At 41.5% G+C, this 13,989-nt stretch overlaps 1 protein-coding gene across 2 annotated transcripts in view; it reads left to right on the plus strand.

Annotated features, from left to right (window-relative positions):
- The window catches only part of GRL (transcription activator), a 380,056-nt gene that overhangs the window by 281,457 nt on the left and 84,610 nt on the right, over window positions 1-13,989 (plus strand). For both annotated transcript variants that reach the window (XM_089373054.1, XM_089373053.1), the window contains one exon: window positions 10,729-10,874. In XM_089373054.1, coding sequence (XP_089229180.1) covers window positions 10,729-10,874 — 146 coding nt within the window. The remainder of the gene's footprint in view (window positions 1-10,728; window positions 10,875-13,989) is intronic.

A 13,989-nucleotide genomic window follows, 5' to 3' on the forward strand; every position in this document is an offset into this window, starting at 1 on the left:
TGATTGACAGACTCTTCAACTCAACATAGATGTTCTAGATTGTTGACCCTTTGGAGGAGAGAACAACTGGTTTCACTTGTTGCTTATGAACTGGTTGGAAGGTTGGTTGAGAAAAACATTGGGTTGTTCAGGGGACAGTTGACTAGGGAGGAGCTGCTCAAGTTTGGTGGATTATGTAGCAAGAATGAGTTGAGGAGGAAGGGTCTCTGCTTCATTTGCAAGGGACCTTGGGGACCTGATCACTCATGCTTGAGTGACACTGGGGAGATGATATAGGTTCCTTCTGACTTTTAGGGTGAGGATTCTTCTTTGGACGAGTCCATGGGTTCATATGAGAATGCCTCTAGGGCGCATGAGTCATGTGGAGTTGTTGACAAGCAGCCAAATTTATATTCGGGTGTGCATGATGAGTCGTCAGTGGACCCTATGGTGGACATTCAGGATGATGAGTCACCAGTGATGAGTCAACATGAGCAGCATATGGTGGAGCATGAGTCAGCTGGGGAGGAGGATGCACACATTATGCATGATAAGACTTTTGGGGAGAGCCAGTTGGAGGTTCATATTGAGCCCATGATGGAGGAGGATGGGCAGCCACCCTTGGGGTCAGACATTAATGAGGAGCAGGTAGATGTACAGACAACTAGCAAGGTGGTAGGATCTGTAGACACATGTCCTCAAAAGGTGCGAGGGTCTGACAGGATAGTTTTGTAGGAGGTTTGTAGACTGGAGGAGCGTAGAGTTTCCAGCCCGATGAGGGTGGATCTTTTTGAGTTAGTGGTGCATCCCTCTTTGGGCCGACCCACTGATGAGGTGCAGGTACTTGCACAAGTAGTTGGCAGAGCTACAGTACTTTCGGGGAGCAACCCTCTCTAGGAGTACATAGATAGGGCTTGCAGCACAGTTCGGCCACTTGTACCCATTACGGGGAGAGGTAGGGTTTTCTCAATGGATATTGTTGATTGACCAAGCGGGGTTGCATGAGTGGGGCACAATGCAGCATAAGGGACTTATCACATATACAACTGCCTATGCATTTGATTCTTCCCACAAGATGGATTGGCGAGAGATCATGAGTTGGTATGCTTTTGATGGGGTATCAACCTTAATCTGGGGCACAATATAGCAGGGGTGCTCAGATGAGATAGTTACTAGGTGTTTCAATGGGATGTGGATAGACCGTTCATCAGTATTTCAGTAGCACTAGCCTAGCATCAACAGAGTGGAATTGAACTCGGCCTATGGCATAGATGGGATTGGAGAGAGTTGATGAGTTGGTATTCACTTTATGGAGGAACAACTATAGTCAGAGACAGAGCACAATCTAAGCCATGGGACTTGGGCGATGATTGGCCATGGTGGCATTGGGATCCAGGAGGATTGGTTGATGACAAGTACAGTCAGAGATCGGTTTGGGATTCAGGCATTGTGGGGTCTCTTCATGATGGGTTGACACATAGGAAGAACATCACTAAGTGGTTCGTATGGGATTCGGGCATTGTGTTTCAGTTGCGTTGGGCCACCAGATTGGTCCACAGGTTTGGATTACTGGAGGGAAAGCAATCTTAGGGTGGGAGGATTTATAACGTCCTTTTTTCTGGTGACATGGTTAGCATGGAATTTCAAAGTTGGGGGCAGATAGGTCACAGGTGCAAGGAGGTGTCATCAGTGGGCCCAGGGGCTTTTGGAGGGGTTTTGAGGAGTTTCTATGAGGCCTGATGGCATTCGCTCTATATATATCATCACCTGCACAATTTTCCTTTCGTTCTGGCGCATTCTGACAACTTTTAGAAAATAAAGTTATTATTGGGCCTGAAGGTGGCATTGTGGGAGGAATACTTGACATGGGCACCTTAGTGTAATAGCTCCTTGGAACCAGAATAAGAAGATCTACATGATGGGATAGTTAGATGTGAGTCTTAGTGACCTGATGAGACATGGTGACCAATTTACCCTTTTCCTGCGTTAAAAAGAATATTTTAATTAAAATAAAAGAGGGAAAAGTGCTCCACAATTAAAATAATAATAAAATGGGAGGTTCTAGAGGGGTCCATTAGATCTATAAAAGAGGAGAAAGAGGCCATTGGAGGACATCTTGGATTTGTATTTTCTTCTTGTGGAGGTTTGAGAACCCGGTTCTCTATTTCAGTAGTAGCCCTAGGACGGAAACCCTTCGGTGATTTAGAGAGATCGGGCGAGCACCCATGTACCCTTAGTGAATTGATCCAAAATTTTCATCCAAAATTCACAAAAGAGCTTAACAGTGACAGTTCTATTCAGTTTTTGTGGAGGGCTAGGGCAACATTGGAGCATATTCTTGAGGCCAGTTCTATCTTTTAGCTATATCAATTGTTTTGACATGTAAAACCCCAATTTATGTATTATAAATAAAGTTGAGATTTCCTTTTGCTCATTTTTGTTATTTTCATGTTCTATGTTGTTAAATTTTACATGGCAATCTTCTGTTTATGAATGGAAATTTTATCTGAACGCAGATTGGGAAGGAATTACTGAAGATAGGAAGAGTACCCTGGGAGTATTCTTCAGTTTGGGATCCACTATGATATCATGGATAAGCAGGAAGAAGAGGTCAATAGCACTCACCACTGTTGAAGGAAAGTACATCGCAGCCAATGAGGCTTTTATTGAAGCAATATGGCTGTGGAAGTTGTTTGCAAGACTATTTGACCAAGAGTTGGAACCGATGGTGATGCACTGCAATAATCAAAGCTATGTGAAGCTTTCAGAGAACCACATGTTCCATGACATGTCGAAGCATATTGAGATCAAGTACGACTACATCTGTGACATGGTGTAGTGGAGAGTAATGCGACTCAAGTACATCTCCACCGATATGCATACAACTGATGTTTTGACGAAGCCGTTGCCAAGGGACAAGTTCGTGTACTTTAGAGACAAGCTAGGACTCGTGGAGATCATCCCTCTCATCGAGAGGGAGTGTTGATTTGTCTGCAGCACGGATGGGCATTCTCCCGAAAGGGAGAATGGGTCCAAGACACCCAGAGAGCTCAACAGACAGTGTTGAGTGAATGTCTGTTGGAGGAGGACCCTGGTCATACACCAGAAATGGTGAAGTGAGGTCCTGGACCTTGATCACACACTGAGCATGGTGGAGTGAGTTCCTTCAACATCTGGACCTTGATGACACACTGAAAGGGTGGAGTGAGGTCCGAGACGCTGATGACACACCGGGTAGGGTGGAGTGAGATCTGGTTCAACATCTAGACCCGATCGCCATCTAGGAAAGGGTTGAGTGAGGTCTCAGCCCAGAGTGCTCATGAGGGTGAGTGAGTGCTTGTTAGTTGAGGGTCTCAACATTTTGGCCTAGGTGGTGGCCATGGGATTCGTGGAACGATCATTCTGGACTAGTGAGTCGTAATATATTGATGACATTGCCATGGGTTTGGTACCGCCCCGGATATGGCCGCTAGTGGATGCTGATGATAGTTGATGATACTGGTAACAATGGATAATCTTTTCTTTAGAGAAATATGTTCAATATGAGAACATCTATGATAGTGATTATGTTAATTTTAGGTATGTTCTATGCTGATAGCAAATTTTACATAAATTTTCCATATTAGATCAATATCAATTCCAAATTAGCAATCACATTTAGCATGATAGTAAAATGCAGATAGAACATAAACATAAATCGCAGAAGACAAGCCAAGACAAGAGGACACAAGATGTGGTGTCAGCCAGGGACAAACCCCAATGTGGGGAACCCTTGATTAATTCTTCTTATATGTTCTTCAATAGTTCAGCAGAGAGAGAGAGATAGTACATATACATTAGAAGTCAACATTTTGACTTATCTAAATAAGAGCAGAGATCTTCTCTAAGAAGATGGCACATGAGGCAGCTGATCTGAACTCAGGTGAAGGCATACTGCTTCAACTGATCCTCCAAGGTGACTCCATCACCATGCAACACCCATCACTGTGCTGCACCTCATCATCATGCTGCACCCGTCACTGTGCTGCACCCAATCACTGAGCTGCTCTTCATCACTATGCTGCTCCCATCACTGAGCAGTACCACATCATCATGTTGCACTATGCTGCTCCCATCATCAACAAGCTGTTGCACTCATCATCATCAAGTTGTTGCAATGCATCGTGCTGCTGCTATATCTACATGCCCATCATCACCATGCTGTACCATTGTGCAACACTGTACTGCATCCATGTTGCCCACACTAGTCACTGAATTTATCATGCTGCATCCATCCAAGTATGCTGCATCTAAACATACTGTCAATACAACCATGCTGATGTTTGAAAATACAACCAAGCTGCATCTTATTACATCATGTGCTGCACCATACTGTGCTGCACCTAAACATGCTGTCATATCAAACTTCAGTGCTCTATGCTGCTGGCTATGGCCTGTGGCGGCTGGCCTAGCCCAATAGCAAGACAACCCAACGATCTTTACTCTTGAACAAAAATGACTTCCTATCAGCCTTATTGTTACACAATCATCTTTCCTTATAGCGTCTAATGGCTGATAGGATCCTCTCCAACTGCTGCCAAGATGGTCTCCTGAGAGCTAAGACTAGGGTGTCTTCTTGCCTGTGTCAAGGCCTCTCCATGGAATGCGTTTAGGTAGCGTCTGGTCTTCTCTTTGATAGTTAGGACTGCGACCAACTCTTCTCATTCTCTGTGGCTGGGTTAAGACTATGGTCCTCCTCCAATAGGTCTGCGACTAGGACTTACACTCACAGCAGTTAGGGCACATGAAAAACCCTCCTTAAAATGCGGCCTAGAATAGCATATTAGGGATCTCTTTTAGGGCCTACATAAGGCAGTGTGTACAACGTTAAAGTCTTCACCATGACTGCATTTAGGTCGCGTTTAGGTCTCCACCTTGACTGCGTTTAGGGCAGCTTCATCATGACTGCGTTGAGGGCTATTGCAACCAGCATATCGTAGTCACCTGCTTGACTGCATCCTAGATCTAGGCCATGCGTAGAGCTAGGGCATCATCTTCTAAGAGCTGCGTAGATCCTTCTTACCCATGGCAGCATCTAGGGCAACTCGTCTTTGGGCAACGTATCTCTTAGGATCTCTCCTCCCACCAAAACCCAAAGACAAGTGGAGAGGAAGAGATCGCAAGAAGAGTGTGTCCAAATGACTAGCAAGCCACCTCCTTTTATACTAAAACGTTGAGCACCAGTGGGCAAAATTTGGTTGCTGGCCGACCTTGACGAATTGTCCCATAACACAAATAAATTCATATCTCCATGAATACATGTTAGAATCAGATGATCTTTAGATCAATCCTACACCTCTCGACGAGAGGAATCTGAGAAAAATATCAGTTGCCATGAATAAGTAGACCCACATGGAGTTTGGCCCTAGTTGACAATTTTAACACATTATGAATACCTCGCTAGTTAAGAGGGAGTGTTGAATTTGTAACTATGGTCGGTCTTCATAATGTACTTTTGGTCACGTGATCTAATTATATTTATCATTGTAAAGCATATTTATGAATGCTTGAGTCAAAGAAAAATTTATCTTGAGTCAAAGTCCCATTGCGTCTCTTAAAAGATGTAAATTTGAATTTTTGAAACTTAATATTTGGCTCCAAAAAGTGTCAAGTCGGCTTCCCTCCAAGTCAAGTCGGCCTTGGCCAAGAGACACGTCTATCATGCTAGACATACTACTATCTAAAGGTAGCTCGAGCTCCTCTTTTGGCAGATTCACATCCCTATCTTAAGACAACTTCTGGGTAAGCGAAGGAGGTCAAGAAGGACCAATGTTACTTGGGAGCGGGAGCGGAAGCGGGAGCGGGAGCGACCATTTTCAGAAGCTCCCGGTTTGGGAGCGAATCCCGGAGCGATTTTTTAAAAATATATATATTTTTTATATTTTTTAATTTTTGATACATATATGTCAACAAAAACATGTAGAATGATGAATTAGATATAAAAAACATAAAAAAGCATAGATTGAACCATATAACAACAATCATCTAGAAGTTATAATCTTCATCAACCACGTCCGCAAGTTAGTAACATAGTAACATACAACATATTGAGTCTCATGATTCATCAATCTTAAAGTTTCAAGCTTTCAAAATTCAATATATAACATTTATCATCATTGATCACCAAAGTTGTACTTGTAAGCTAAGTGTAACCATTACAACAAATAATATCTAACATGAAATGAAATGTTATAAAATGAAATGAAATGAAACAACTTTCAACTTTCATGAAGCATCATATTCATAATTCATTACTAATGAGTTATAATTGCCAACTTCAAACTTAAATTGTCATATATTGTTTAAAAAAATATCATAATAAATATGAAAGAGTCAGTAGCTATAAAAGCTACTAGAAACTAGAAAAGAGAAGTAAATCTATTATCTATTTCTTATGCTTGGGCCTCTTGCCACCACGAGAAATGTCTAATTTTTTAGTCTTGTTGCAAAATCAGGATCTTTGTCATTAATATCACCCTCCAAGCATTAATATCCAGAGGTATCTTTGTCATTACCTTTGTATCTGTATAGGGATTTTTGTCATTAATATCACCCTCTAAGCATTAATATAAGATAGAAAAAGCATAGCTTGTCAAGTCAAGATTTTGTTTGAGTGATGCGTACATTTTTAGAAGGGTCATGATAGAGGAGTTCGACAACCAATGTCACTAACATCAAGGTACATAGAGGGATTGGTACTCTTGATTAAATATGAGTTCCATACCCTAATACATGATAAAATTCAATGGAAACATTGCAATCCCCCAATCCTGAAATCCTGAAAAACTGATAAGTCTGCTGGATTTTGAATGAAATCTAAAATTCTACTTTCTCCATATGAAATCCAATGAGGACGAAACCACTCTCAAACATCCTGAGTCATTTCATGGTAATGTTAAAAATTTAAGTAAAAGGATGAAAATGAAAATTAAAGAAAATGTCACTTTTACTTTAAGAATTTAACATTACCATGAATAGCATATCAATACTAGGGCCTAGACTTGATCATTAAGTTGTCCCACTCAAAAACTATTTGTTTCTTTCAAAAAAAATTGCATTTTGAACATTACTACAAAAAAAAAAATGCAAAAAAGGCAAAACGCTCCCGAAAACGCTCCCGAAAAGGCAGGGAGCGAAATTTTTTTTAGGGAGCGCGCTCCCGACCCGCTCCCGAGTCGCTCCCGCCCGGAGCGCGGATCGGGAGCGGGAGCGAGGGGGGGGAGGGCGCTCCCCCGCAACACTGAGAAGGACGAAGAAGGACAAAGAAAGAAGGCCAAGTTTCTCTCTCTCCTCTCTCATCAACTCACATATGTGGATAGAAGTCTCTCTCTATGATTCACATTGTTTTTGGGATTCTATTGCAGGGGGACCAAAATTTTCTAGGTTATTGGGCAGTTTCTGGGGGCTGAAATTCTGGGCTACTGAATAGTTGCTTGAAGGCCGAAATTTCTGGATCAGGCAGGCATAATGAAGTCGAACATCAGTTTGGGTGACTTGGCTTGGAGGAGAAGACCAGGTTTGACCATAGGTCTAAGTGTGTGTCTTATTGAACAAGAATAATTTCTCTATTGAAAAGGTTGCTGGGTTTTTCCCTGTAATGGGTTTTCCCAAGGTAAATCTTGTCTCTCTTTTGTGCATTGTGATCTCTATTGTTCTACCATTGAATTTCTGAAGTATAATTGTTGAATGATATATTGAAGTAAGATAAAAGAAGATCCACATCAAAAGTAATTATCATAAATTCAAAAATATTGTGCTAACCGTAATTGTACTAGAAAATCAACATGGTATCAGAGCCTTGGTGATGAAAGGAAGGTATATTGAGGTTACTTTTGCAGAAACCCTAGAGAGAACATCTTACTAAAGTCCTTGTATATTGTCTCCTATTGCTTACTCCATGAAATCCGAAATCGAGCTAGAGGGAGCATCAAACTTCAAAGTTTGGAAAGTCAGAATAGATCTTATTTTTGAAGTATAATTGTTGAATGATATATTGAAGTACGATAAAAGAAGGTCTGCGTCAAAAGTAATTTTCAGAATTTCATAAATATTTGCTAACCCTAATTGCACAAGAAAATCAACACAGTGGTCATGTGGACACAGAGAGGGAAGATGATGAAATAGGACATGTAATGTGCGGAGGGGAGTGAAAAATATGATATGGGAAAATGGGACCACGCTACTAAAATTGGGGTTTCCATACTAGTGCCCGTCCTAAAGCTATAAGCCAATAAAGGAGATCCCACGGGACTAGGGTTGAGGATTAAGCCCCTTCATTTGAGGTGAGGGAACAATACTATAGTTGAAACACCACCTCCTTGCAAGTCACCCAATAATCCATACTTATGTGTGCCTAGGAAAAACAAGCATAAGCACTCGATTGCACAATGAAAGATGTACCTTTAGGATTGGAAGGTCCACCTTCAAACATACGATCTCGATAGAGATGGGCAAGGAGACAGATGATTGGCTCAGGGAGCGGAGATCAACTGGCACAATATCAACTACACTGGTGGTTGTTGGGGTTGCTGGCTGCCTTTGCTAGCTAAAGACAAATCTAGGAGAAAAATTTACCCCCAGGTCACCGACTAGTGGTGGGTAACAAGGTGCTCAACCAAACATGTAGCTCAAGATGTAAGCGCAACTGGAGTGTATTAAGAAAACTACACATCAAAAAGTGCAACAGGTTAAAAAATTTCAAATTAAATTTTGAATTCATTGTAAATTATAATTTATTATTTTATGCTCCATCACCCTGTAATTGTAATATGTATTATAACCATTAATTTATAATTTATGACCCTCATATAGCTGGGAGTCCCAATGCCTTAATGAAATGGTCTACTTTTACTGCAATCTATGATTGTGGGTGAGACAACTTCAGAAAACACCTAACATGGACACCATCTCATTGGATGGGATTTACACCATTGCTGCATGGAGGGTTGAGACAAAGAGGTTTGTCATGGAATTGTTCCCTCATTAATTAGAGGAGGAAACGAAGATCATAGTAGGGGGGGAGAGAGATAGAGGAGGAGGAAGATGAGGAGAAGGAAGTGATACCACCACCTTTAGGGACTCAGACAGAGCGAGTTGGACTTGGGAGTAGTGTGGGCACCAGTAGAGGATATTAGAGTCTACCTCCTACTTCTTCTTCTAGAGGATGCCAGATACCAATGCCAGTCCCAGGGATTTTTCCTTTAAAGGAAAAGGGGTAGAAGAAATCACTAGTTCATGTATCTAATTTAATTGTAGATGACTCATGGTGATAAGATGTATTTATTATATTTTTTGGTTAGATTTTGAGGCTGAGTCAGGACTCAGGATTCAGGACATGATTCAATGTTGATGTGTTATGTAGCACTATATTTCTTATACATCTTATAGATTAGTTCTGTTTTCATATCTACGTGGCAATGCATTTATTTGATTTTGTTATTGCTTTATATATATATATATATATATAAAAATTTGCTGATGTTTGCTGACTTTTACTGATATTTTTCCATTTTTTCCAATTCTTTCTTTCCTGGACCCTTGCTGATGTTTTGCTGATGCCAATGTCAACATTCCTCTTTGTATGCAAGAGGACAATATCACTTGTGCACAATCATATTGAAGACTAACAACTGCAGAATGTATTATTAATTGGGAGTTGCAAGATGCTGGATATGTAATTGCCACGATGTAAGTGAATGTGACTTGTTGCCACATAGTGGTTAAGTTCACTGGAAGCTCGAAAGTCAAACAGTGGAACCATATAAGGATGCAAAAAGAAGGGCTTTGCATTGGTTCCCAGAGAAAACAGAATGGCTTTGATTGGGAATTGAGTTGGTATCAAGAAAGAGAATGTTCCAAAACAGGATTGCTTTGTAAGGAGGCTGTACCTCAAAGAGAAGGCAGAACAGACCACAAGGGGCGTTGCCATTGAGAAAAAGGCACATAGAGGTCAAGAGGAGGATGAAGCAAATTGATTAATGCATGAAGGGGATTGGCACTTGAGCGATTTGATGCTAGTAGCCAATTTGCCAAATGGTATGAAGGAGGAAGAGCATTTGTGGAGTTTGCAGGTTACAGTAGTGAGAGAAGAAGTCTGAGAATACAGACTACATGCAGAGGAACAGTGGATTGAGGGTGCTTGTCTATAGAAGGAAGTAACTCAATTGAGATTTTGGGACTTGTGAAAGCCTGAGGGCATATGTTGATATATGTAGTCTGATTTTTCCATTTAATATACAATAAAATTGCAGGATGCTGATTTGGCATCCAACTTGAATGTATGCTTAATGAGTAGAATGGTTGTTAGAACATTCTTCTGTTGTTGATGTGTCCACTGAATCCGTTGGACCAAAAATTGTAATTGGTATCCCTTGAGATGTTGTGATAGAATCATCCTGTCATTTATCACCTTAGCTTGAAATTCCAACTATGCTAGCACTAAGCAGACAAAAGTAGAATTCTATATTTGATAACAGAAAGGGTCTTGACTGTTACTCTTGATGGGTCTTGACGATCCTTATTTTGCTTGAGAATAATTCCATAAAAAATATGATTTTACTTGATTGATGTACTGTTACCTTCTACCCTATTTTTTAATCTGACATTTGTATAGTGATTTGATAAGAGTCTATACATAGAAAAGCTGACTGTGGAGTATTCTTTAGATGGCGATAATATTTTTCATGCAATATTCACTTGACCTTGTTGCAGGATTTTCGGAAGAACTGGCTCTCTGTATTGATGGTAGTCACATCATCTAGATCATCGATAAATATTAGACATTTGGAGAAGGCCACAATTTCTACTGGCAAGGAAGGATTGGTGTCAGAAGGAAATGCAGCTTATGTTTGGTCCAGGTATATTATAATGGCTTTGTAGCTTTAATGTGTCAGAATGTCCTATTTATGACACCTTCAGATATTCAAAAAAATATTCTTCTCTGCGTTTTCATGATTTTACTTGTGAATTTTTATTTAAAATCTAAGTCCATGAAGCAGCACATGAATTTTTATTTTTGGGCTTCCTGATTTAGAACAGCACATGAATGCACAGACTACCAGGAAAATTAAGCTGTCCATCAGGTTGTCTCAAGGCTGGACTGCATTTCTGTCTTGTTCACCACTTGCTGTAATATCCCGAACGAAAAAAATTGCAAATTCTTGGAATTTAACTCAACAAAAATGCTTGTTAAATTTGGCAACTAGGGCCAAACTCCACCTTGGACAGCTCATATAATGCAGCTGATATTATATTCCTCTTTCGGAGAGGTATAGGATTGATCTAAAGATCATCTCATTCTGACATGTACAAATGGAATCATGAATTTTTTTCGTTTATGGACAAATTGTCGAGGTCGGCCAACAATCTAATTTAGGCTCAGAAGCACAAAAGACACGTCTATTCATCCTCAACGTTGCATATAAATAGGAGCATCTACCTTATTTGGACACTCATCTCTTACACATCTCTCTCTCTCTCATCTGATTGGGTGTACGCATTACTGGGCAGCCTCTCTCTTCACATGTGCGAAGGACAGTCTGCAATTTTCTGTTTTGGGCGTTGACCTCTCTCTCTTTCATCTGATTGGGTGTGCGCATTACTGGGCAGCCTCTCTCTTCACTTGTGCGAAGGACAGTCTGCAATTTTCTGTTTTGGGTGTTGACCGAATTGCAGGAGGGTTTGACCAGCATTGACCAGGCAGCAGTTGACCAAGTTTGACTGCGTTTTTCTTAGGGAATATTCTGTTTGGGCAGGCCGCATTTCTGGGCACAGAAATCAAGGCATTCAGAGTTGTTTGACCAGCGTTGACCGCAGGTTTGACCTCTGCATTGACCGAGTTTGACTGATATTTTTGGGACTGTTTTGGGCTGATTTGGATTTTTGTTGGAGGCCGAGTTGACTGGGTTTGACCGAGCTGATTTGGAGGAGAAATTTTGCCACATTGACCAGCATTGACTTTCTGGTTAGGGCTTCCTATGACTGCAGTTTGACTGGACAGATTTGACTTTGATTGGGCAAGTGAATTTTGTATATTGTACTCTCTTTGCTGAACTTTTGAAGAATAATAAGAACTGATCAAAGGGTCTCCCCACCTTGGGGTTTGTCCCTGGCGTGCACCACATCTTGTGTCCTTTTGGCTTGGCTTGTCTTCTACTGTTTTTATTTATGTTCTATCTGCATTTACTATCATGTCATTGTGATTGCTAATCTAGAAATTGATATTGGACTAATGAGAAAAATTGAAGTAAATCGCTCTTAAGCATAGAACATACCATTGTTATCTAAAATTAACATGGTATGTAATATTCCTAATTAGCTATGGCTAATTGGGATATTCGATTTTGTTCGATTTTTGTCTTCTATAGTTATTTGTAAATAAAAAGTGAGGAAGGGGGAACATAACTCGCTTTAGAATAAAAAGTCACTCCTAGGTAGCACAACGTTGTGACTTAAGGGGGAACCAAGGGGGCCAAAGGGGGACGCAGAAATGGGGCCCACGCAGACACATGGAGGGCTGCACAGGAGGGAAGGAACACACGACAAGAAGGGGATCACGCAGGAGAAAGTGAGCCTAGGGATTGTGAGAGGCAGAGGCTATAAAATAGAGAGGAACCCCCTCATTTGGGATCATTCTGGTTATGAGCATTTGTGATAGTCATTTCGACTTAGAGCCCGCTGACTGTTTAACTAGTCTGCAGCACTAAACAGTGCATTGAGCGTCTCCGTTCGGAGATCTCACCCTTAGCCCCAGGGGACTTCGAGTGCCTGCTCGGGCAAGGTATTTCCATTGGCATTCCAGCAGTAGATTCATCAGCATTTCAGCAGCAGTTTCATCAGCGTCTTTGAGGAACTGTGCAGAACCCCAAGGGGGTGATTTTCGTGGGTCGGCCATTTCAGAAAAGCTTTCTGGGTTTTTTGAGTAGAGTCCGATTCCAGAGTTTCAGCGTTTTCTGAGGAGGGGAGCAGCCCCAAATCCTCATTCGATTTCCAGCAGCAGCAACACCAACATGACAGTTTTCCAGCAGCTGGGACGTAGATCAGTGTGAGGCCATTCTAGGAAATGTTTCTGGGTTTTTTTGGGTTTCTTGAGTAGAGCCCGAATCCAGAGTTTCAGCTTTTTCTGAGGAGAGGAGCAGCCCTAAATCATCATTTGTTTTCTAGCAGCAGCAGCAGCAACACAACAGCAACAGCAACATCCACGCAGAGAGGCCATTCTTGTCATTCTGAGAGTATTTCTTCATTTGCCTTGTGCAAGTCAAGGTGCCATCTGTCTAATCACCTCTTGTACTCATTTATTGCTCAGTATAATAAAATGGCTTAGCATTTCTCACTACGTTTCTTGTGTATCTGCTTATATTATCGGTTTACATTATTATATGCTGTTCTACTGTTATTTTCTCACTTCTGGGTTATTATATCATTTGCACATATTTGGTTGGAGTTTTTGTTGGGGTTTGAGGAATATTCTGGGTTAGGAATATTACAGTGGTATCAAAGCATAGATCTGGCTCAGCCTATGGAGCTAGCAATCTATGACACCGGGGGAAAAACCCTATATCTGTTACAGAGGTCAGAGATACAGAGACACTGGGCGTAGGTTGGAGAATACCTACGGAGAGGGAGATTATGTCCCTGTGGCAGACGTAGAACAAGAGGAACCTGTAGTGGACGCAGAGCAGATGGCAGATGAGGACGGGAAGAGATTTGCGGATATGCTCCTCAAATCAGTGCAGGATATGTCGAGGCAGATTGAGGTGATGGGGCAGAGATTCAAGGCAATAGAGGCCAGACAGTGTGAGAGCCCACAAGTTTTCCAGATTGGTGAGGGATCAAGTGCATCCCATCACTTGCCAGAGCAGCGTGATACTGCGCAACAGGTGGCCTCACATGCCCCTACACGCTCTACCATGCCCACTTTCTTAGGAGTGGACACGGGGGCTGTAGCCCAGCAGGAGGCAGAGCCCGGACATA

The sequence above is a fragment of the Pinus tabuliformis genome, chromosome 8 (genome assembly GCF_031772625.1).
Source record: "Pinus tabuliformis cultivar Carrire ecotype Pingquan chromosome 8, CPIR1, whole genome shotgun sequence".
Classification (NCBI taxonomy): Eukaryota; Viridiplantae; Streptophyta; class Pinopsida; order Pinales; family Pinaceae; genus Pinus; species Pinus tabuliformis.